A 24,299-nucleotide genomic window follows, 5' to 3' on the forward strand; every position below is an offset into this window, starting at 1 on the left:
CACACCCAACTGCTTTTGAAGTGTCCATTTTTAATCCTCCCTAGTGCAAGTTCAGCTGCTGGCAGACATGTAAGAGTAACTTGATACCAAAGCTATTCAGGATGCAAATCCACACCAGCCTTTAAATCCCCGAGCAGGCACTTTGAATAACACTCAGATGCCAACAGCCAATCCCAATTCTGGAGTTGTAGCCATATACTCTCTGAGTATAAGTGTATTAGGGCTTCTGGGTGATCTTTAAATACATCTGCCTATTGGGGATCTGAGGGGAAAAGGCAGTTCAAATACTATTCATGGGCATAACGTATTTGTTTTTCAGGGTTACAAAGATTACAAAAGAATCTTTGCTCCCAAATGGAATTCTCAAAAATGATACCTGAACAGTCGTCACAAGCCTTACTATGGGAAATGCTACAGTCTGGAAGGAGGAAGGCTCTTTCTTCTGTGAGCCAGTGAGACTGTGCATTCTCAGGGTTAACACCGCTGTGGTCTGAAGCGCCTAACTTGTGTTTGATTTTTTTAAAAAAATGTTATTTAACATTTAGCATGACAAAATATTTACAGTTTAAATTAAAAAATTCATTCTTTGAAGTAATCAAAATATATCTTTTGCAAAAATTTAGAATTGCAGAATCCTACAAAATAAACAAGACCCATAGAAAAGCAGAAACTATTTCAGTACCATTTCAAACCTGTCCCAGGATGGGTATTTTGCTTTGAGTTCAAAATATTTCCTTACATACTGAAACCCATGATGGGCAAAGCCTGTCTTCTTTAAATAAGAGGTAAGACCTGCAACAAACCTTATTTAGGTTTTTATAAAATACTGAACCAAAAGAGTTTTCCTAGACTGATACTCTGCATTGATTTTTTTAAAAGATTTTTAAAAAGGAATTGCATAATGCTGCCTATAAAGCCGGTCAATTTAAAAACAGGTTAGTTGCATAAAAGGCCTCAGCTTTGTAGATTCCCCATAATTTAGTTCCAAGTCCACACCTGCAAGTTGAGTCAAATTTGAATTCATGCTCCTAAGGTCCTTTCCAGCTGCCTTCCCTTCTCCCCACTACTGTTTACTTGAGTCAGGGAATGAGTGATGGGTAGCCCATTAGTGCCATGGGCTCACAATTTCTACACTTGAACAAGCCTCTATCCCCTGAGCTGCAGGCATGGAAAAAACTCAGTTTGGGAGACGCTTTTATGGTATGCTACCCCTGGAAGGCAGAGAGCTAGGGCTATTCCTACTTGGTGATCGAACCAATGAACAAAATCAGTCTATCTTCTCCATGTTACCATCCCCTGTTGGGGACAATTCATTGTCAACTTTGGCAAAGGGAAAAACAAGTTTTGTATAAGATCTAGCTCTTTCCAAGTGCACTTTGCTCATATTGTTGCTCTCAATTGGAGTTTCTGATGGAGGTATTTGCATGTGTTCTCTGTCAGATGGTCAGATTTCAAATCACAAAGGATGACTTGTGTCTGAAGTCCCCCTGCAAAATCAATAAAAGAAGTAAGAATAAGGTCAAATGCAACTATCCTGAAACCTCTGAGAATGAATGATACTGGAGGATGGGACAAGAGACAAAGGGGGAAAGGGACCGAACCTTAACTGCAAAGAGAACACTTTCCTTGGAGATTGTGCCCAATATGCAGACCTCCAAAGAATTGAGGGCCGGCTGGCAAACTGAATGCTATGAAAAAGTAAGGGCGATTCACAAGGGAGCTCAGGCTCAGGGTTCTAGGTTTTAAGCTGAGGTTCCTTCCCACAGGATCAATGGACTTTTCAAGTAGAGAACAGTTTCTTTACTGAAGAAGTGTTCAGGCATGCCTAGAATCTCTAGGTGACAGGATTTTGGGCCCAATCACCTTTCCCAGTTGCTTTCCGATTCCTTACCTCATCATCTGTCCGGATGTAGTTAACCCCATCAGGTTTCCCTGGATTCTTATAGCTGTGAAAGAGGGAGAAAAAGGGTGGCTAAAAAACTAGACCTGATTTTCCAAGTTACTGTCAACTTAATTTCTCTATTCATGCTAGACTCACCTTTCTCCATTCTGTTTGTTGTTGATGAAATAACCCCGTCTGTAGGCACAGCAGATACCCAGAGTTATCAGGACTAGAACAGCCAGGACAACCAGCACCCCTCCAATGATCCCAGCAATGTTCAGGTCATCTGGGAGAGAGGAGGGGAACAGAAGACTCATATATCATCTGCTAATGCCCCAACCCTCAAGCTAAATCGAACAAGAAACTAATTCTTATCAATAAAAATTACTCCTTGATCCTCAGATCTCCAAGGACCCCTAATTTTACTATTCCCAGATGATAGAGCGACATTCCTTATCTCCATCCTGAACCTGGAAACAGGCTCCCTTCTGAGATCCTGCTGAGCAGCCTGGTTCTGTTTCCTTTGTGCAAATGAAAGCATATGAAATATATACCAAAGCTGATTCAGATAAGCCATGAAAATGCTCCCATAGCACACCCTAGAGGTATGCTAAAATCATTGGGCTTAATTTGAAAGGTGTGACTCTCAATCCCTGAGAAATAGTTAGAACTAGATAGTCTGGAGGGCCCATACAACCTTGTTTTAGGGATTTGATCAGCCCACCAGAGAAAAGCAATATTAAACTCACTGTCAGAAGTTATAGGATTAGTCATCTTTCTAATGCTAGAATTCTCTTACCAGTCTATTTCTGGAAGATAACATATTGCAAGGTCACACAATTTTTCTAGGCATTTGTTTCTCAGAACTTTCTTCCCCCTCAGTGTACAAATGTGCAGGTTAATCGGGGGTAGCCATAACTGTTGAGACTGAAATTAAGTAAACTGAGGCACAAGTTCTGAGCACTATCAATTTATTAGCAAAACACAAATTTGCCAATTAATAGGATCTCAGCCTCCTCTTCGATAAGCTAAGACCCTGAATGAGAGCCAACAGACTATTTTTATAGGCAAAAGGAGGAGCATCCCAGAAAGAGGCAGTAAGACAGATGGTGAAGACAATACTATTGGTATCACAGGCATGGGGAGACAATGATTGGTTGGAAATCAGCAACAACCCCTCCTTCCATCTTGCCAATAGGAAATTCCACCTGCAAATAAAGGTATATAAGATACTGGATATTTTCTAATTGTAAGAGGGCAGCTAATGGTAGAAAGATAGCAGGGTTGCTTTTAATTAAAGCCAATTATAGGCAAACAACTTTTAAATTTAACTCAAAGAGGAAGATTGAACTTCTGACCCTAGGAACTAATGAACTTAATTCAATGACAAAGAAATGTGATGCAGGCCATTATAAAAAAATGTCCGCAGTGATACAGAATAGAATTAAAAAATAGAATCAATCTGATTTTCTCCTAGCTGACCTCTCAAGGAATCTGACCCAGGAGCTTAAGAGACTTTAATTGATGACAAAGTCAGGTTCAGCCCTCAGCATTTTGCTGGTCCCCCTCCCCCCATCAGCAGCAGGTGCACTCACAGACTTCCATCTCTTGCCCCTCACAGTGGGCGGAGCCGGCTTCATTGGTAGCAAAACAGTAGTACTGGCCCGAGTCCTCCTTGTGGACAGCATTGAAAACCTATTCCAAGGGGAAATAGCAGGGTAGTTAGAGCTTCTCAGGGCAACAGGGCGGCTGCCTCAGAGTACGGGGAGGAGGGCGGGCCAGAGAATTACTAAGTAATTGTAGGCATGGTGGGAAATGATTTGTCCCTGGACACCAGCTCTTCGACAGCAAGAGCCCCTCTCATACCACCCTGGATCCTTCTGCTAACAGGATGCCATCTTGTCACTGTTTGGGTAAATGGGCCCTCTGAGAATGACTGCTTCTAGGACTCAGTTCTACAGAGCCTATTATGATGCTGCCTCATCACTTGGACATCATATAGAACAGCTATTTTCTTTATTGCAAAACATAATGACATACAATGAAACCCTGAAAAGACAAGACAGATGTTAGTCCTGTCTCCCCCCGGACTCATCTAATGACTTCTGGAGGCTCTGCTCTCTGTCTCTCCCTTATCTTTATTTCCCCACCAAGGCAATTCACAAAATACTTTCCCTTTGAGGGCAGCTGGGTGGCTCAGTGGACTGAGAGCCAGGCTTGGAGACAGGAGGTCCTTGGGTTCAAATGCTAGTCTCAGACACTTCTTTGTTCTGTGACCCTGGGCAAGTCACTTAACCCCATTGCCCACCCTTTACCGCTCTTCTGCCTCAGAACTAATACATAGTATTGATTCTAAAACAGATGGTAAAGGTTTTTTGGTTTTTTTTAAAAAAGGCCCCACCTTCCCCAAGGGCAGCAGAACATCTTACCAGTGTGCCAGTTTCAGGGTTCAAGACAAATGAGGAGTTCCGGAACCTGGGGTTGGCTTTGGAATCAGTTGGCAAAGGTATGTCATTTCGGTACCACCTATAATGGGGCCTAGGATAGCCCTCATTCTCCTGGCAGTGCAGTGTTGCTGACTTGCCAACAGGTACAGCCTTCGGCACTCTGCAGACAGGAGCCACTGGTTTCACTGTGAGAGGAACACGGGATTGTGTTTAAATCCAGATCCATGGCTCTGTTCTTATTGAATCCAACAGAAACTAAAGTGGCCCTTGCTCCTCAGTCATTTCACCTGATCACCCTGCTTATCTCCAGCCATAAGTTCTTTCTTATGACAGGGTGCTCCCTGGTGTTGGAGAAACATTTTAGAAAAGGAATTAGCAGCTCTAATTTACTTATCAGGTGACTTCTTCTCCCAAGCCATCCCAGGCCTCAAATATGGCCTTCCCTCAACAGGCAACATTAGCCTCTAGACTGAAAGAAATCAAAATGGACAAAGATACCTTTTCTTCTGGAGATACCAAGTCATGTAACCTCATGAGAGAGGGTACTGTTGGTGCTACCTGAAACCTTACCTTGCACTGTGAGATCAATGACAATTTCATCAATTTCCTTGTGATCATTACGAGCCACAACTTCACAGCGGTAAGAGGCTGTGTCTGACCGTGTCACATTTAGGATCTTCAGAGACGTTTTTCCCAAGAGCTCTGCACGGCCTGCCAAATGCCCTGGAAAAAGGGAATCCATGACATGATTCTCTAAGGCTCTCTCTACTACCCAGAGAATGCCAATTCTAGGGTTTGAAACTCATGACAAAAAGGGAAGGCTCCAAAACCAGAGCAAGCTTAGGGAAAGGGTGGCAATTTATTTCCCTTTTACTAAATCCAGACATTTTAAAAAAATCTTTCATCTGCTTTTTTATCTGCTCAATGTTGAGGGAATGTGCAGGTCTTGAAGAGCAATAAAGAACTGGAAAATAAGCCATTCAAAAAAAAAGGATAAAAAATTGAGATTACAAACGTGGCTAGTCATGATGAGAGGCAATCATATATTATTTGCTTGTAAGAAAACAAAAAAAAACCTAAAAGGTTTAGGTTGAAACATGAATGCAAGTTAACATATGAAAGGACTTTCTGACAGTAAGTAAAGAATGATAAGATCTCATTTCCTTTAAGCAGTTATCTTAACCTGGATACTGTAAGTGCTACTTACTTGGCAGTGGGGGAAGAGACCAAGAGACTTCAAGGTCCCTTCTATCCTTGAGATTTTATGTGATCAATTTTATCTATTAAATGGTAAAATGTCTATCAACCAGAAATAAATTTTTAAAAATTTACTGTTGTTAAATTCATATCAATACCACTTTGTTTCTCAGATAATCAGAATAAGATTAAACTTTACTCAGAGGGACTCTGCAGGTTTAGAGCTCTGTATGAGAGTAATTTAGGTAGAGGAGTTTCAAGTGGTAGGGCAGAAAAACAAATTTTTAATAAAGTAATTCCCAGTGACATTAATGACCCTAAGCATTGGAAAACTTGTCTTCATGTCATTTCCACAAAACCCTTGCCCTCCCTCTTTTAATCCTTTGATGCCATTATCATTTCATATGCTTTTTTTCTGCTGTGTAGGGTTCTTTTATTCCTTTGCTTTGTGCAAAAGGGCAGGGTAAGGTCCTAGTAAAGACAGTGCAATTAATTCACTTCCTAAAAGGATGCTACTTTCCATACTGGGAAGAAGATGGGCTAATCTGATCCTCAGATACAACCATTAAAATAAGAGGAGGAGTTTGAGGAAAATAGCAGGCAAAAGAGGACAATGAATTCATACCCTGAATTTTATTGTCAAAGAATACATAGGTTGTTTGATCATCTTGAATTTTTTTCCACTCAATCCTGGGATCATTTGTTTGAGAGTCGGTAATGATGCAAGACAGTTCCACACCTAGAAAAATAGAAAAAATAGAAAAATCAACCCTGAAAAAATAGGTAGCACTGTAGTTTTGCCATGCTACAAACCCTGTTAACTAGAAGTCCTTTATTAGGTGCCACAAATCAGCAACCTCTGGCCTTTAGACAAAGCTAGAACTTAGCCAGAGAACTAATAAAGATGTTCATCAAGAACTTGTGGCTACACAGAACATGCTACCTAGAGAGGGCCACCTCATTTATAGAAAATGTCATTCTTGGCTGGTCTAAGCACAAAGCCTGGGCAAAGGAACCATTTGTCAATAACTATATAAACATTGAGCCAAAGGCAACTGTTAAGCTGTTAGGTTGTGCCTAGCTCAGAAATCACATATGAATTACTATGGTTTTCTTTTCCCCTCACCCCTTTCCTCCATTTTGGCCTCTCCTACGGACTCTACGGACAAGAACATCAAAAAGATCCTAGACAGAGAAAAGAGCTGACGTCATTTTGCCAAATTTTTCTTAAACAATTCATGAATCACATCTGTTCTACAGCATCCCCCCAAAAGTGTCACCCATCTCTTGCTGGGAATAAGGGATTTATTTCTCCCTGTCTATTCCATTTTTCAGAAAGTTTTTCATCTATTGGGGTCAAATTTTCCTCCCTATAATTTCCACCCTACTTCTGCTCTCCAGGACCAAATAGGAGGGGGAAAAACCCTAACTCCTCTTCTACATGATAGTCCTTCAAAAACATTAATCATGTCCCAACTCCCTCTCTACTCTTGAGTTGTCTTTTGTCTAAGATAAACATCCCCAGTTTCTTTGTCCAATTCTCAAGCAACATAGATTTCAGTCTTTTCAATTCTATTATAATTTATTAAGTACTCAATATATGCAAAACACATAGGAAATATTTGTTGAATTGAAGGCTCTGACTTGTGCTGGACACCAGAGATAAAAAGGCAAAAGTAGCAAAGGGGCTCCTACCCTCAGAGCACTTACATTCTATTCTCATTAACCTAAATCACCGCCCTGCCCCAGCTTTAGAATGTTACCTTCTAAGATGTGATGTCCAGAACTGGACATATGGAAATATGGCCTAATCATGTCATCTCTTTGGTCCAAGGACTATTATTTTCTTTTTCTATGCATTCGAATCTATTAATGCAGTCCAATATCATATCAAATTTCTTTGGCAGCCAGATGACACCATTGACTCACACTGAGCTTGTAGTCCACTGGAATCCTGAGATTTCGGGCCTAGCCTCATGTATTGTTTTCAGAGAGGATGGTCATTAACATAGAAGATTTCATTCCCAAACCCATTTTTTTCTTTTGAACTGATTGAAAGGTCATCCAACAACCAGTAGGTGGTGCCCACCCCCAATAGAGAGATCTCTTAGTACTCACTCTCAAATTCCCGTACCACGGGATTCTGGTTGCTAGATTTCAAGTTCACAGCCCCAATAAGGCAACCTAAGAGGACAAGAAAAGTGAAATCAGAAGAAACATAATGTTAAAACTACAGAGAAAGCTCAGCTTTTTTACCTCCATAGAGTTATCGCTAGTCAGGGGTTTTATAGCCAAATCAAAGCCACCTTGAAACATGCTAAACTTCTTTCTCTTTGAACTGTTTCATTGTAAGGAGTCAAGAGAAAGAAGAGTCTTGGGAATTAATTTCCTATCTTAATCTCTGTAAAGGCCTTTTCTATGATAATCATAGGATCCCTGCCTCCATTTTTCTCAAACTCAGTTACTGTAAGGCTCTAAACACCTTGGCATCTCCTTTATCCCCCATCTCTCCTTTACTTTTCAGTACAAAGGATCAGTGAAAAGAGCTTAAGTACTACAATGAGAAGTGAAATCTCTGGAGATTTCACATTTTCTAGGCTGATTTTTTCCCCCCAACTTTAGCTGAAGGTCTCATATACTGGTACAGCACTGTTGAAGAAAATTCTTAGTCTCATAATGCCCATGTTTCTCCAATTTTTTTCTTCCGGGTTATAGCAATAATACTGAGTCAGATTTTTCTCTTTTCTGTTCCACCACCATAGATGATCTATATCTGGGTAAGACAAATAAGAGGGAAACATTCATGAGGAGGGGAGAGGGAGGAGAGAGAGAACGCGCGCTAATGAGATAGTCAGGAAGAGGAGGCTGAAATATATGTTATAAAACCTAATAGTGTAATCAGATACCAATTAATAGCAAGAGGATCCACATTTAGAAGGTGTTTTTTCTTCTTTTTTATCATCACTATGTACCCCCTTACTCTACCATTAAAAAATTACATTCCTATATACAAGTGAAAAAATAACTCTTTGTACAATGGAAATAGTTTGTGGATCGATAGACTAAAGGCTCATTTCAGTTATGGGTGGTAGCAAGACAGAATTCTAGAGTGTAGTATCTAAACATCAACAAGGTTAACAGACAATTTAAAGATAGCTGAAGAGAAAACAATAGAGAAAGAAGGTTGTGAGAAGTAGAAAATGTATAGATCAAATGATTTTTTTATCTTAACTTCCTCCCATGCAGTAGGTCACAATCTAGCTATCCATGCCTTCTTATCTTATGTAACTGTCCATGCCCTCTCATAAATCCCCACAAAGAAAAGTTCCCCCCTCAATGTGTTCAAGGTCTTTCCCTACATTTTCTGGATGTTAAGGGAGCATAAATACTAAAGGCACCTAGGTGTCACAGTGGATAAACCTGGAGTTAAGAAGATCCGAATTTAAATCCAAAGACAGAACCTTACTAGTTGTATGACCCTGGGCAAGTCACTTAATCTCTGCCTCAATTTCCTTAACTGTAAAATGGGATTAATAATCATATGAACTGCCCAGGATTGTAAGGATCAAATGTGATATTTATAAAGCTCTTAGCACAGAGCCTAGACACAGAGTGAGTGCTTAATAAATGCTTGTTTCCTTCCATTAATTATCCTTTATTTTCATTACACAAATGTTCTGACTTTTTTCCTGACCAAGCATTTCTGTGATGACATCCTTCATATCACCTACTCTGTGCATTGATATGCTATCATCTACTCACACTCGCTATGTGCTTCTCTGGTGTTCTTTGGTTTCAATTCTTCAGAGATTGTGGTATTTGTGGATCACCAGGAGAATGTTGTTGATAAAAAGACGAGCTTTTGATTCAAGATCAAGCTTGGAATATTTCTAAAGAATTATGCAATGTCCAAATGCAATCCAGATGTGACTCTCTTTTTCCTGCTCAATCTTGGGCCTAGCTCACTGTCCACAATCTGTTATCTTTCCAAAATATTTATGTGGTACCTGGGGCACTCTCCTCTCAGCCAGCAGGTCGCTGAGAATACTTACTCTAGGTTCAAGATTCTTTGGGAATCCACATCCAATCTAAACTGTACTTCATGAGCAACCATTAATACGCTTGCTTTTTCTATTTTCAGCCAGTTGACACCATTAATTCAAAGCAAAAGCATTTAATAAAACAGCCTAGTAATAAAGGCCACAGTAGAACAATTTCCTTTTATAAAGCTAGGGTTCCCACAACCATAAATGCTTATAACATCAATGTGTAGAGTAAGAGTACATAGAGATTACAGATGAAGGACATACACAAAGGGCTCATATGTGGTGAGGGTGCATAGATGGAAGGGATCACCAGCATCCTCTGATGAGGTGATTGGGTGGCTTTTCACTAACTTTGGGTGTGCTCTCCTGGAGGGTATGCCACCTCTGCAGGGTATACTTTTCTGTTTCTCCAAAGGCAGTTTCTACTCCTTTACTACCAGCTTCTGGACTAATCTCTTAAGGGTCACCTGCTGGCTAAAGGAGAATGGCCAAAACCTCTCTTCATATAGGTAGGAGTCATGACAGCTCTTTAATCAGAACCACCATATCTGACAGATAACAGCTAGACTGCCTTCAGGCTAAAACTGTCTTTCCTTTTATACCATTAAGTCTGAGAAGATATCACAGTATTCTGACATAGATGAGTATTTCACTTCAAGTGGGAGAGTCCCCAGAACTTCTCTGGTCTAGCTTGTAAATGAATTTGAAGCAAAATGTAAGCTAAGAAGGCATGGTCATATTTCTCCATTTATTAAGCCCTTTTGTGTAGGTTTTTTTTTTTATTCTTGTCTGACTCTTTACAACCCCCATTTGGATTGGGGGTTTTTTTGGCAAAGATATTAGAGTGGTCTCCCATTTCCTTCTCCAGCTCATTTTACAGATGAAGAAACTGAGAGAAATGGAATTTGACTTGCCCAGGGTTACACAGCTAGTATTGGGCCAATATGAACTCAGATCTGCCTGGCTTCAGGCCAGAACTCTATCCACTGAGCCACCTAGCAGTTCTTGCCATTACAATGCATACCTGTAAGTAGGAAAATCCCATTTCTTCAGTGCTATGTTTTGCCTTTACATTTGTCTTAATGGAAGGCCAGCAATATGGGTGGTCTATCCAATATATGTATTCCTTAATGTACTGGAGCTTTGATGCACTACTCAGCATAATGTTATTTACAAGTAGGAACACATAAATGGTCTATCTATAGGGATCTCTCCTCCATTTGGTGAGCATGTGCTTCTCTATTTTATGCCTTTTTAGTATTATTGATCAAGAAATCATTGAACAAAGTTAACAGACTCCTGTAATTGCATGATGTAATATACATGGAAGATAAATTGTTGAAGGCAAGTCTTTAAGGTTACATTTTGCATAATCAGATGAAATACTATAAATATTCCACAAACAGTAAGTAGAGTATATTATCTACATCTTTCAGGAAATTATGTGATGGTAAAGATATAGTTTTCTGATCTCTTATGAAAGTCTATCCCCTCTCTTCATACCTTCATTAAAGATGTCTTTGGAGCATGTAGGTTAGGTTCATAAAGATCTTGCAGATATGAAATGACAAGCATAAGAAAAGGTTTGAGTTTTTTCCAATGCTCCTTTCAGATACTATGACAATTGATTCTTTGATATTCTAAAACTGTAATTTCCAAAACATGAACATCTATTATTTATACTTAATCTCTCTAATTTGGCCACTTTTCCTATTGTTGTGAGGAAGATTAGGTAGTTATTAATTACGTATTAAGGATGTACCTAACAGGAAAGCTGGAGCATTCCAAGATGGAATGAAGGGGCAGGAAGAAGGTGCTTGTGCCCTGAGAGAGACTCCATTAGGGATTGGCACAAACTGTTGTTAGCCCTGGGAGATCTCAGAGTAAAGGACACCCTGCATCCTGATTTCCCTGGGATCCTGAGTGGTGGTGGCATCTAGCAAAGAGGACAAAAACAATAGAGCAGCACCAGGTGGAGGAGAAGTTTGGGATCTGGTGGACAGCATATCTCAAGCATGCTCTCTCTGCTTGGATACCGTGGATCACCTTGGCTTTTGACATCCTGTAAACATCTGTGGAGTACTGTGAGAAACCCCAAAGCCACCCTCAGCCCTTAGCTGTGCTGATCAAGCCTGGCAGGAACCAGGTTTGATGCAGACTCCCAGAGTCTCCATTACTGCTCCTTTGGCCCTGTCTGCTAGATCACTAAGTTTAGACTAGAGAAGTCCTCCTCCCCATTCCCCTGTGGTTTTGTCCTTTAGGTTTAAAGTACAGAAATCCCTTTCCCACCTTTATTTTAGTTGTACATAATTAAAACTGTTAAAACTGTTGGTTTCAAAGACTTTGGCCTAGTGGTGAGCCGAGTGACAGTTAAGACCAACTGCCATTCCAGTGAACTCTGGTCTTCCCATCCTGGTCCAGTCTCTCCTACAACCCAGTGTATGTACCCACAATCATTTAGATTTTTATTGTAACATCCCTGGTGCCCTCCATTACCTATTTTCACAGTATCTTTTGTTTTCTTTGGTTCCATTTCTACTACTCTGTGCAGAATATTGGGGACTCTGAGAGGAGAGACCAAATGTGGTGGTCCATTGTCACTGATGAAGAAAATAGTTTATTATAAAAATCTTCACAGAACTTTAAAAATTTTCCACTTGTCCCTCTCACAGTTGCATGACCTTTGATGATTTTACTTGAGTGTTTTGTTTTGCAGATCTTTTTTATGTTCATTCTTCCCTCCGTTATGTCTCAAAGTTTTGTGAAGTGACATTAATCATAATCTCCTATCATCCTCCTCTGTATGATTTTACAAAGGCATTTATGTTCTAAGATAATGTTGCCTTTGGTTGCCATACCTCTCTGTTTGGCAAGGTCATCAGGCATTTGCTGTCTTAAATTTCTTCCTTTGGACTTATTGTGGTGATGAATTTACATGGATTAAATTTCATCAAGAAATGTTTATAGTATGATGTCTGTTTTTATTACCCATTTCCTATTTTGGCCATCAACACCTTGGGGTTGGGATTATTGCAATCAAACACCATTTTTTTCCCATTTTTATTCTTCTCAGGTGATATTATTTGGAGAGTTGCTCATGGTAAATGTTCTGACCGTTAATAGATGGCAGATTCAGAATTCCCATGTTGAAAATCTGTCATTTACTCTCTGCTAAAATATAACCAATTTCATTTTGGTATTCACTGTCCCTCATGCATATCCCAACTATTCTTTCAGACAGAATCCGCAATTTATAGGAGAATAAGGCTTCTGTAAAGTTATAAACCTTTGATTCCTCGTTTTTTTATTATTGGATCATGCTGCCCAAAATATTTTTCACTACTTCCTTTTTATGTTTACCTTTACACAATGAAATTACTAAGTTAAATGAAATATGTTAATTTAATTTGAAGAGGCTTATTGAGTTCTCAATAAAGTTTTTCTGTCTCCTCAGAATTGAGTAATAAGTCATGTCTCCAGAATACACATTTTTTTTGTGTTTTTTTTTAGTCAGAAACATCAGTTTATTTCAGTTGAATTCAATTCAAAAGTTATTTTTTTATTTTAGATTTTAAATTGTATATTTTTAAAAATTTTGAATATTTTCCCATAGTTACATGTTTTATGTTCTTTCTCTCTCCCTAAACCCCCCCAGCCCCCTTAGCCGATGCACAATTCCATGGGTTTTACATGTATCACTGATTAAGACCTAATTCCATATTACTGATAGTTGGACTAGAGTTATCATTTAATGTCTTCATCCCCAATAATATCCCCATTAGCCCCTGTGTTCAAGCAATTGTTTTGCCTCTGTGTTTCTCCTCCCACAGTTCTTCCTCTGAATGTGGCTAGTTTTCTTTCTCATGAGACCCTCAGCTTTGCTCTGGATTCTTGCTTTGCTGCTAGTAGAGAAGACCATTATGTTGGATTGTACCAGTGTATCAGCCTCTGTGTATAATCACATACCTCTGTGTGTGTGTGTGTGTGTGTGTGTGTGTGTGTGTGTGTGTGTGTGTGTGTATAAAAATCTTATTTGAACTTAAAAATGACCTGGTAAAGTACAATTATTATTCACATTTTAGAGATCAACGAAGAAGCATTTATTAAGTATTTACTATGTGCTAAGCACTCTGCTAAGTGCTAGAGATACAAAGAAAGGCAAAAAAGTCTCTAAACTTAAGATGCTTACATTTTGATAGGGGAGACTACCTAAATAATTTGGTAATACAAGTTACATATAAAAAAGTAGGTGGAAAATTACCTTGGAGAAGACTAGTAGTAGTAGGAACAAGGAAAGCACTCTTGCATACACTTCACATTTTAGGTGAGTCTTAAAAGAACAAAATGGGATTCTAAAAGGTAGAGGTGAAGAAGAAGAGAACTACATGCATGGAAGACACCCAATGCAGGAAGATGAGCAATAAGACAGTATAACTGTATTGTATAATGTGTGAAACAGAAGAAAAGGTGTGTAAATGGAATTAGCTCTAGCCCATTCATAGTCAAAACTCTACTTACCCAAGATGATATCATCCCCACCTCCCTTAGTGGGAGGGGAGATGAGTTACCCACATGTGACAATAAGTAACAAATCAAGAACAAGGGACTGCCCTTTGGGCAGTCCAAATCAGTGTAGAGGCTGCCATTTGTCCACTTGAATTAGAGGTGGACCCACAGGAAGTGATGAGAGACACTATCTCTTCAAGTATGTTGGTTACTTCCTGTTGAGCAGTTCCCGCTTTGAACTTGGTGCTGAAAGTTCTCAGCTGAGACCTCAGACTGCTTCCACTCTGAATGGTCATGTGGGTAAGTTAGGCTGACTTCCTTGGCCTACCTTGGCGTTTCCAAACTCTGCCTTAGGTAGGCTTATAGCCTCTCTGATTTCTAAGGTCTTGTGGCTTGTAGCCTAGTTTAAATAGCCTTTTAACCCTCTCTCTCCGTCCAGGCCTATAGAGGCCTGGACTAGCCTCTCCCTCTCTCTATTTCCCTACCTTTTACCTTCGTAATTGTAAATAAACTACCTTAAATCTGATCCTGACTTGGGTCTATTTAATTATGGAATCAATCTGAATTATTGATTCCCAGCGGCCACACTTTAAATATATACCTATAAAATACCTAAAATCTTCCTCTTACAAAGGACAGAAAGATAAGAAAGGGCTGGGTTATGAAAAGTTTTAAATACAAAACAAAATATTTTGCATTTTATACTGGAGATAATAAGAAGCCACTGGAGCCAGGTTACTCAGATTCTACGTTGCATCAATCAGATGGGAAAAGTTGACAAAGAAAATGACAAATATTGGAGTAGTTTAGGAAAACAGACCCTTTAATACACTAGTGTTGGGGCTATGAATTGGTATAGCCATTTCAGAAAGCAATTTGGATTTATGTCCCAAAGTTACTAAATAGTTTATACCCTTTGACTCATAACTGGGTAAAAAATTTGATCCATTTGGCCATTTACTAGGCTTAGATCCTAAGGAGACCAAAGAAAGAAGAAAACATGGAGGAATATTTACCTTTTTAAAATAGTGACTAAAAGTACTCATCTATAGAGGAATGGTTGAACAAATTATATTATATGAATATAATACAATGCTAAAAGAAATGATGAAAGGGACAATATCAGAGAAATGTGGAGAGACTTGTATGAGCTTATGAGAATGAAATAAACAGAACTAGGAGAATAATTCATGTAACAACTTTGATCAATTAAATGACCAGTCATGACCAGAGGACCTTAACCACCTCCTGACAAATATATAAGATGCAGAGACACACATTTTTGGACATGGCCAATGTAGGAATTTGTTTTGATTGACTATGCAAATGTATTACAAAGGGTTTTTTTCTTTTTTCCTGGGAGGTGGTGGAAAACCTAAATGATTGCTAAAAGTTTTTTTACAAAGTGAATGTTGGGGGCATTCACAGAATTAGAAAGTAAGATTTAAAGGAAATATAATGAGTTTGTTTTGGGAAAGATTATTTTTGAAGTATCAGTGTGATATCCAGATGGAAATATCTTATTAGGCAGTTTAATGCTAAAGTCTGAAGTTTAAGAGGAAGGTTAGTTTGGACAATTAAATCTGGGAGTAGTCTACATAGAGATATGATACCTGAAGCCATGAGACTGAACAGTGTATGTAGAAAGAAAAGAATGTCAATTACAAAACCATGGGGAATATTAAGGGGTTAGGGAGAGGGAGAAGCAAACAAAATGATTTTTAAAATCTAGGAAGAGGTATCCCTTCTATATTATGACTTTCCCTATCATGGTTTTGTTATATGGGGGGTTGGTATAAGAAATTAAATGGGAATTTGGGGGGAGTTTTGTGGAAGCTGCAGATGATGAGAGAAAGTCAACAGATGACAAAGAAAAGGTTTAGAAACTTAGTTTTACTTTACATTAGCTTACATATAGCCTATGACCAAATACTTAATCTAAATTTTGCAATGTGATACTGTACAAGTAAAAACGATGTGCTTTTATTTTGTAACAACTGTGGAAGACTTAAAAATTTGAGAATTCTGATCAATTAAATTATCAACTGTGACTTTTAGAAGACTAATGATGAAGCATTTATCTCATCTCTTGACAGAGAGGCACTAGAGTAAAGGTACAGAATAAGATATATTTTCGAACATGATCGGATATGAATTTGTACTTCATGACTATGTATGTATACACATCCATACATATATATATACATATATATACATATACATATATATATTTAACAAGGGAAAGCTTTTATTGGGTGGAGGGGATAGGATGTTAGGCAGTAAAATGGGAATAGTGATAATATTTTAAAAAGGAAGTAACAATGAATAAAAAAATAAATCAATGAAAGTAGAAGGAAATTCAGAATGGGGCACATACATGGAGGACAGTGTTGAAACTACTGTACTAAATCTGAAATCTAAATTTCAAAAAATCCAAATATCCAAAAAAAAAAAGCAAGTTACACATGTGATAGAATTTCACAGTTCCATATGCATTCCTCTTTTTCTGTTGTTCTTTGAATAGGGAAAGGTTCTTATTTGTTGATATTTGTCAGGTTCATAATAATAAAAAGAAAAATTTCTTGAAACTACTATATCATTAGGAACAAATATAAAAAAATATGTGGATACTCTGGCCTGCTTTCTAAATCCCTTAGCTAATAGAAACTTTAGAGCCTATACCAAATTTTTTTCCTTTTTAAAATTTCAATTCTATCCTAGCTAATAAATTACATGGCAAATATATGTTCTACTCCCATCTTTGCTCCCAATGAACACTAACTTTTACTAATTCACTCAAAAGCTTCAAGTGACTAAAGCAATATAAACCCCTCTGGCTGCTTTTAGCCTTTTGACATCTAACCTTGTGTCATCTTATAATATTTCCAAAAGGAAGCTGGAGACCCGGGTCAATAGAAATTATTTTATTTATATTAACCTAAGAGAGCCCTCTGGGTCTCAGTGGATGACTTGTGTCTATATAGCTCTTTCCTTGGAACTCTTTGAATCTAAAGACTCATTTGTCCCAAATCATAATTACTGTAGGCTTGGCTCAAAGTTACACAAATCAACTGTGTCACCTATCATGCTGACAGGTGATTGTTAAAACCTCTTTCCTATCCTGCTGCCCTGGAGTGAGTGTCATGACCAACTGCTCAAATCAGTCCTGAAGAATAATGTATTCCAGGAGGATTCAAGAATAGAGGAACCCCTTGAAGACAAGTGAAATAATGTATTCCAGGAGGATTCAAGAATAGAGGGACCCCTTGAAGACAAGTGAAACCCCAGCTTGAGAGATTACCCGAAACAGCCGAGGCCAGAGCCTACCATGATGCCACCTAGAAAAGAACTCTAGAATTTCTTTTCTAGAATTCTCATTTTACTACTGAAAAATCTGTCCCTGTCTTGATTTATTTCCAGCTATGAACTTGGAGCTCCATCCCATGCTAGTTCTTTCCAAACCCTAGAGGTCAGACTTTCTGATTTAATTAGAGTAGCTTATTGAAAAAGGGAGTTTGGTATCCTAACTTGGTCACAAAAGTCGATGGCCACAGACATAAAATTTCAAAAGCATTAATAACTTTAGGGTATAGCAGTAAGTGATTTGGGGAGACTAAAGCCAATGGCACTGGGTGTGCTGCCAGTCAGGATGCTGAAATAAGGATCTAGACTTAGGGCCCACGAATAGTAAGAAAGTGGGTGAATATGATCTTTCATGAGGCAATGAAAAGTCTTGTACTTGACAGGCCATGGTTCAAATCTTAGCCTTAACACTGAATAGCTACTTGACCCTAAGCAATTTAACCTTTTTGTATGCCACTGGTTCCTCCTCTATAAGATGAGAATACTGATACTTGTACTATCTACTTCATAAGATACTGAGGAAAGACTTTTAAGCTCTTTAAAAATGTGAGTTATAAGCAAAATCTTACATCTACTATACCTAAACATTGTAGTTTCCCTGCACTAAACCTTACATTATTTGAATTTTAAGAGGGGAACTTTGGAGAGGCAAAAGTATGGGAAGTAGGATAGTTTCAAATTTGTCTGCTCACCTCTAACAAGATCAGTTGCTGTCATCCAAAGACGTACACATCCTTCCAGGGGAGCCATCAGAGTACAGTGGAAAGAACAATGGATTTAGGAGTCAGAAAGTACTAGATGTGAGTCCCTGTGCTGTCCTAACTCCTTAGTATCAGCTGCTCTAGAGCTTTTGTTCTAACAGTTGTTTGATATCAAGTGTAGCTTAGCTGATAGAGAAGTTATTCCATATGACTGGCAGCCCCATAGAGATTACTCTTAACAAACATCATCAGGACTGTAAGTGTGCCCAATGCTCCTTGACACATGGCTTCCATAGGGCTTACTATCCTACATAGCCAAGAGATTTTCTCTTCAGCACCACATCCCCTAAACAATAAAACAAAGGCAGATCTCTAGGAAAAGCACTCTTATAGGTACTAAGGATACAAAGATAAAAAGAACAGTCTCTGCCTCAAGTTGCTTACATTCTACTGGGGAATTATTATAATAGTCTGCTCACTGGACTTCCTGCCTCCAGTGCCTCCTCTGTGGTTTGTATTTACTCATTTATGTAACTGTTTTCCCAGTACTGAACTATGGTGGCTGTAATATGAATGGAGAGAAGGAAAGATATGAGAGATCTTGAGAAGGAAAAATTAATACGATTGGCAATTGATTGTATATTAGGGGTGAAAAAGAGAGATGAACTGAGGATAACTGAGACTGTCAACTTGGATGACTGAAAAGATAGTGATGCCCTAAAGAGAAATGGGAAATTTTCAAGAAGATTAGGTTTAGGGGGAAAAGTCTAAGGGATGTATCCAGTTTGGGATCAATAAGTTTATAATATTAATCATTCACTCATTCAATCAGCTGATTAATCAACATTTATTGTAAAGTGGTATTAAAGTAAGAAAGCAATCTAGTGCTCACAAACTCAGTGCAATAAAACAGGACTAACGACACCAACAGTCTAATTGAAAAGACTGGTACAGTGTCAAGGAGAAAGTTGTTAATACATTCTTGGTAGGATACCTACATATCCTGCACAGCTAGCTTATAAGTGTCTAAGGCCAGATTCGAACTCAGGTCCTCCTAATTCCAGGGCTGGCACTCTATCTGTTGTGCTACCAGCTGTCAAACTATTTCAACATGACAGGTTTTCTTTGTAATCTTATGCAGTTTATTTTATGCATTAAAAACATATTTTGAGAAGAACCCATAGGCTTTGCCAGATGGCTATAGAGGTACCAAAAAAATGTTAAGAACCTCTTATCTATCTAATCCAACTCCTATCTCTCCAGTTCAGCACTCTGAACAAACGGTTAGAAGACAAGTGATTAGAAGCCAGAAGGAACTACCTATTTCTGAAGGCAGCCTATTTCAGTTTTCTAAAGTTCTCATTGTTAGAAAGTATGCCCTTATATCAAGCTTATCAAGCTTAAATTTGCTTCTTTGCAACTTCTACCCACTGTTCTTTGAGGCTAAGCAGAACTATCTTCTACATACTAGCCCTACAAATATTTTTCAATAGCTATCACCTTCCCCACTATATCCCCAAAACATTTTCCAGAATGATGGATCATCAGTTCATCAACCAATTATTGTATGGCATTGTCTCAGGAAACTTGACTCTCTTGATGCCCCTCTTTCAGATATGGTTCCAACTTGCAAATGGTACTTCATAAAATGTGATGCCTAGAATTTAAAAAATACTTTAAATGCACTCATAAAAAGGGAAGAATACAGGAAGATTAAACCTATGTCCTTGACACTCATAATAATGTAGAAAAATCACATATTAATGCTGCCTTTTGATATATTTAGTATTACTGAGGGAAATTGTGGAATTCTCATCTCTGAAGATTTTTAGAATTTTCAAAACTATATGCCAAGTTGTAATCATGGGTTTGAGTAGAGAGATTTGCATTTTATTCTCTTCTGGGTCTCATATGGTCTTATGTATTCCCAATCTCTGAAGATTGTTAGAATTAAAAGTCAATGCTATGATGCTATTTTTAGGGTTATTATCATAGCTTCTTTAGTCTAGAGGATACCATGTGTGTTTTTATTTTGTAACTAAGACCATACAAATTAAGCTAAGGATACCCTCTGGAATAGTCCCAAGAATCTCCTAAAGTACTTGTTGAAGTAGAAAACTGATTTTCATGCTGCCATTGTGACCTGCCTAGCAAGACCTCTGTAGAAGGGATTACTGCATTAGGTAGGAGGCTGAACTAAATTACTCTTAAAATCCTTTCCAACTATTCCTAAGCACTTTCGATGTCAATAAACATTTATTAAAATTTTTCTATGTGTAGTGTGCTAGTTCTACAGATAGACAAAGTAGGGTTCACCCTTCTGATTCTAGGAGATTGGCTACTGAGTGGCACAATGAGCAAATTAAATTTAACTAACTGATTTTCTGAAAGGCTGAGGTTACAGAATTCTAAACCAGATGAGAAAAAAAGGGTATCAATCATAAGATCTAACTCAATCACAACATTTATGAGAACACCTGCTTTCAAATTTTTTCATAGCAGGTGCTACAGAGATGAGAAAACCACATTCCTGGAATAAGGAATGTGTGTCAGTCACATGCACTGAACAAAATGTAGCTCGATTAAAACCATCAAGAGAACCAACATGTGTAAGTAATAAGGTGGGTGGAAATAGCAGTATCTTTGACTGCAGCTGGTGCATTTGGTATTTCTGATACATCAAATTCAATAGGCACATGGGGCACTATTATTATATATAAACACAAAAACATGCACATAACTTCTCATTATGTTCCATACTCTGGATTTGGCTAAAGTTAACTTCCACATTGGAGAAAGATCAGTGTTCTAGTTATGAGTAGATAAGTTAGTAGATAGTTTTCTGTGTCAAAAATATTCAGTTTGACCAGCCAAAAATTTTAAAAAGCAACATGCTATGGCATCCACCCAGTTAGCAATGAAACAAATACAACAGTAGGGATATTTTAGCTAAAGGGAGAAGAAAAAACAATGTATCAAGATACATTGAGTCAATACAGGCTAGGCAGCCTAGCATAATACTAGCCAGGCTGGAAATGTGCTGGTGGAGTACAAACCATGAGGACAGTGAGCAGCTATGTTTTGAAGAGCCATAATACGGGATTCTTCTAAAATCCCAGACAAAGGAATGAAGAAATAAAAGGAACTTTTTCACAGGTATAGGTTTGGGTTTCTAAATAAGACAAGAAAATTATGGTCTCCCTAAATGTTTCTTATATCAATTTACATTAGAGGAAATGTAAAGCAGAGCTAATTGTAAGTTAATTAAAGTTCTAAGTCTTACAGAAATTAAAGGTGTAGAAGGAAGAGGAGGAGGAAAAGGCAAAGTATGAGAAGTGAGAAGAGTAACTGACATATCCATTGTGCTTTACAATTTGTAAAGCACTTCACATGTTATCTCATTTGACTCTCATAACAATCCTGTTAAGTAAGTATTATAGGCACTATCTCTGCTGTATAGATGAGAAGGTCAAGAGAACCCTCTGTTTGAATATCTTGCAAAGATACTGAAATGATTTTACAGATTTACAGATGAGGAACTGGGGCAAAAAAGGGATAAATGTTACAGGATAAGTCCAGTGTAACACAGCCAGTAAGAGTCTGAGGCTAGATTTGGACTCAGGAAGATGAATCTTCCTAATTCTAAGACCACTGCTCTATCCACTGTGACACCTAGTTGTCTAGTGGTTAATCTTATCATCATGCTGCTAATTTAAGCCTTGACCACCTCCCTCTCATCCTTCTTTCCTTTCTAATTGGAGGAATGTAGAGGGAATACCAAACTTCTCCCAATGCTTTCCTTCATAGAGGACTCATAGATTATTCTTCTCTGCATTTACTGCTCTGCCTGGTTTCAACTCCACAGAACAGAACAAAATGCCTTCTTGCTTTCCTGCCTCCTTTTCTATGTTGTATCTCCCATTAGAGTGTAAGCTTTAGAGGTCAAGGACCTTTCTTTTTATTAATTATATTCCCACTTCTTACAGCGAATGGCAAAATAGCAGATACGTAATAAATGTTTATTAGATTGGTTTGGATCATGTAAGCTCCCTCAACTCCTTAACACTTTGCCATTTCTATAACAAATCTTTCCTCTTAACCTCTAGCCTCACAAGTTCACTTAAAATCAACAAGGCCAATCTCTCAGCTTATATCTTTGATCTCATCTCCTTTGGGACCTTCCCCCCCTCTTTTTTGTATCTCCAATCTCTTTCCCTCCTTCCCACTGACTATTTATTCTTTTCTCATATTCTTAGAAAAAAGAACCCTCCTAGAAGTAGTCAATTACAGAAAAGAATCTTTGTACAAAGTACTTTGTACTTTGTATATGAAAAGGGCCTGATATCAAAGATAGATATCAAAGATATATAGACAACTGACAAAAACACATAAGACCAAAAGCTATTTCCCAAAAGTAAGTTAAGTACTTGGTATGGGGTGCTTAACAGTTCTTGCAAACTACTAACAATCATTTAAGAATATTCTCCAAATCACTAATAATGAGAAACATAAATGAAAACAACTCACAGCCAGCAAACTAGAAAAGATGACAAAAGATAGAAATAATGTTGTAGGGGTTATAGAAAGATGGACACACTAATGCTTTATTAGTGGAGTTGAGAATTGGTCTAACCATTGTAGAATCACATGAAGAGTGTCTTAAATGTCCATACCTTTGGACCCATAAAATTCACTACTTAGCACATACCCAAAGGCAATCAATGACAAAAACCAAAGACCATGTACATAAAAATTTTTATAATGTTTATGTTTTTGTAGCAATAAAGAAATGGAAATTAAGTAGATTGCCATCAATTGGAAAATGGTTAAGAGTATTAGGATACATAAATGTAATGGAATATTAATATGTCATGAGAAATGTTGAATATAATGAATATAAAGACTTAATGAACTGATATAAAAGAAGTAAACACAATCAGGAAAACAATATACACAATGACCACAACAAAAACAATAAAGTAACTGATACTAGACACTGCAAAAATATAATGTCCAAATTGGCCCCAAAGAAGAGATACAAGAAAGCATCTCCTCTACATTTGTTTGCAGAGGTATGGAACTATGGGTGTGAAACAGAACATATAACATTGAATTTTTTTGATATGTTGATAAATTTTCTTGAACTTTTTTGAGAGGATTTTCTTACTTTTTCTTTACTATAAGAATAGGCTATCTGGGATAAGGGTTAAGAGACACATTCAGAAATGTGTAAGTGATATAAAAACAAAAAATAAAAATTTATTTTTGAAAAACCTTTCCCCTAATCCTATTACTTTCATTACCCAACTTCTTGAAAGAGTTGTCTGCTTCTACTGCCTCTTTCTTTTTCATCTTCTCATTCCCATCCATTTATTTTCTGGCTTCTATGTTTACCACTCTACTAAAACTATAGAGGAGGACAGTCCTACTGTATATACTCTGACCCAGTCAGACCATGAATGGAATGCTGTGTTCAGTTCAGGGTACTATCTTTTAAGAGGAATAGTGGCAAGCTAGAACATATTCAGAAAAGGGTGACTAAGATAGTGAAGGAATCTAAAACAATGAAATGTGAGTCTCAGCTGAAAAAGCCAGGAATGTTTAACCTGGCCATCACAGATAGACTGCTTATTTTTTCTTCACTCTTGAAGAATGCCTGTTCTCCATCACTATTCCCTCTTCCTAGGTGTGTTAGGTAATAGACAATCTAGAATAATCTAAATCCTATTAAGTACCTGTACCCAAGGATTTCTGCTGGTAGTTCCTTGAGGGCAAGGATTATCTTTTGCTTCTTTTTCTATTCCCCAGGACCCAACAAAATGCCCAGCACGTAGGAACTTAATGTATGTTACCATGTCCAAATATGGTGACAAATGAAGGCTAAGAGCCTCTTTCATGAATGTTGCAAAAAAAGGATTTCTGTTCAAGTATGGTTTAGATTAGATGGTTTCTAAATTCCCTCCCAATGCTGAGATTGTGACTCTGATCTGACTGTCAGAGGCCCTAATCTTTCAACAGATCTCATTACCTGAAGCTTTCTTTAATATTTGACACTATGAACCAACTCATTCTTCTGGGTATTCATTTTCCTCTTGACTTTCTTCATGTTACACTCCTCTTTTTCTCCTACCTCTCTAAAGACTCCTTAAGTAGCTTC

The 24,299-nt window shown here is 38.0% G+C and overlaps 1 protein-coding gene across 1 annotated transcript in view; it reads right to left on the reverse strand.

The window, feature by feature from the left end:
* Nucleotides 1–849: 849 nt before the first annotated feature.
* Nucleotides 850–24,299, reverse strand: part of JAM3 (junctional adhesion molecule 3) — a 94,298-nt gene continuing 70,848 nt past the window's right edge. The window contains exons 3-11 of the mRNA XM_044668322.1: nucleotides 18,134–18,175; nucleotides 7,645–7,710; nucleotides 6,152–6,265; nucleotides 4,900–5,052; nucleotides 4,312–4,514; nucleotides 3,478–3,577; nucleotides 2,039–2,168; nucleotides 1,892–1,946; nucleotides 850–1,487 (exon numbers count right to left, since the gene is read on the reverse strand). Coding sequence (XP_044524257.1) covers nucleotides 1,452–1,487; nucleotides 1,892–1,946; nucleotides 2,039–2,168; nucleotides 3,478–3,577; nucleotides 4,312–4,514; nucleotides 4,900–5,052; nucleotides 6,152–6,265; nucleotides 7,645–7,710; nucleotides 18,134–18,175 — 899 coding nt within the window. The 3' untranslated portion in view covers nucleotides 850–1,451. The remainder of the gene's footprint in view (nucleotides 1,488–1,891; nucleotides 1,947–2,038; nucleotides 2,169–3,477; nucleotides 3,578–4,311; nucleotides 4,515–4,899; nucleotides 5,053–6,151; nucleotides 6,266–7,644; nucleotides 7,711–18,133; nucleotides 18,176–24,299) is intronic.

Source organism: Gracilinanus agilis, chromosome 3 (assembly GCF_016433145.1).
Source record: "Gracilinanus agilis isolate LMUSP501 chromosome 3, AgileGrace, whole genome shotgun sequence".
Taxonomy (NCBI): Eukaryota; Metazoa; Chordata; class Mammalia; order Didelphimorphia; family Didelphidae; genus Gracilinanus; species Gracilinanus agilis.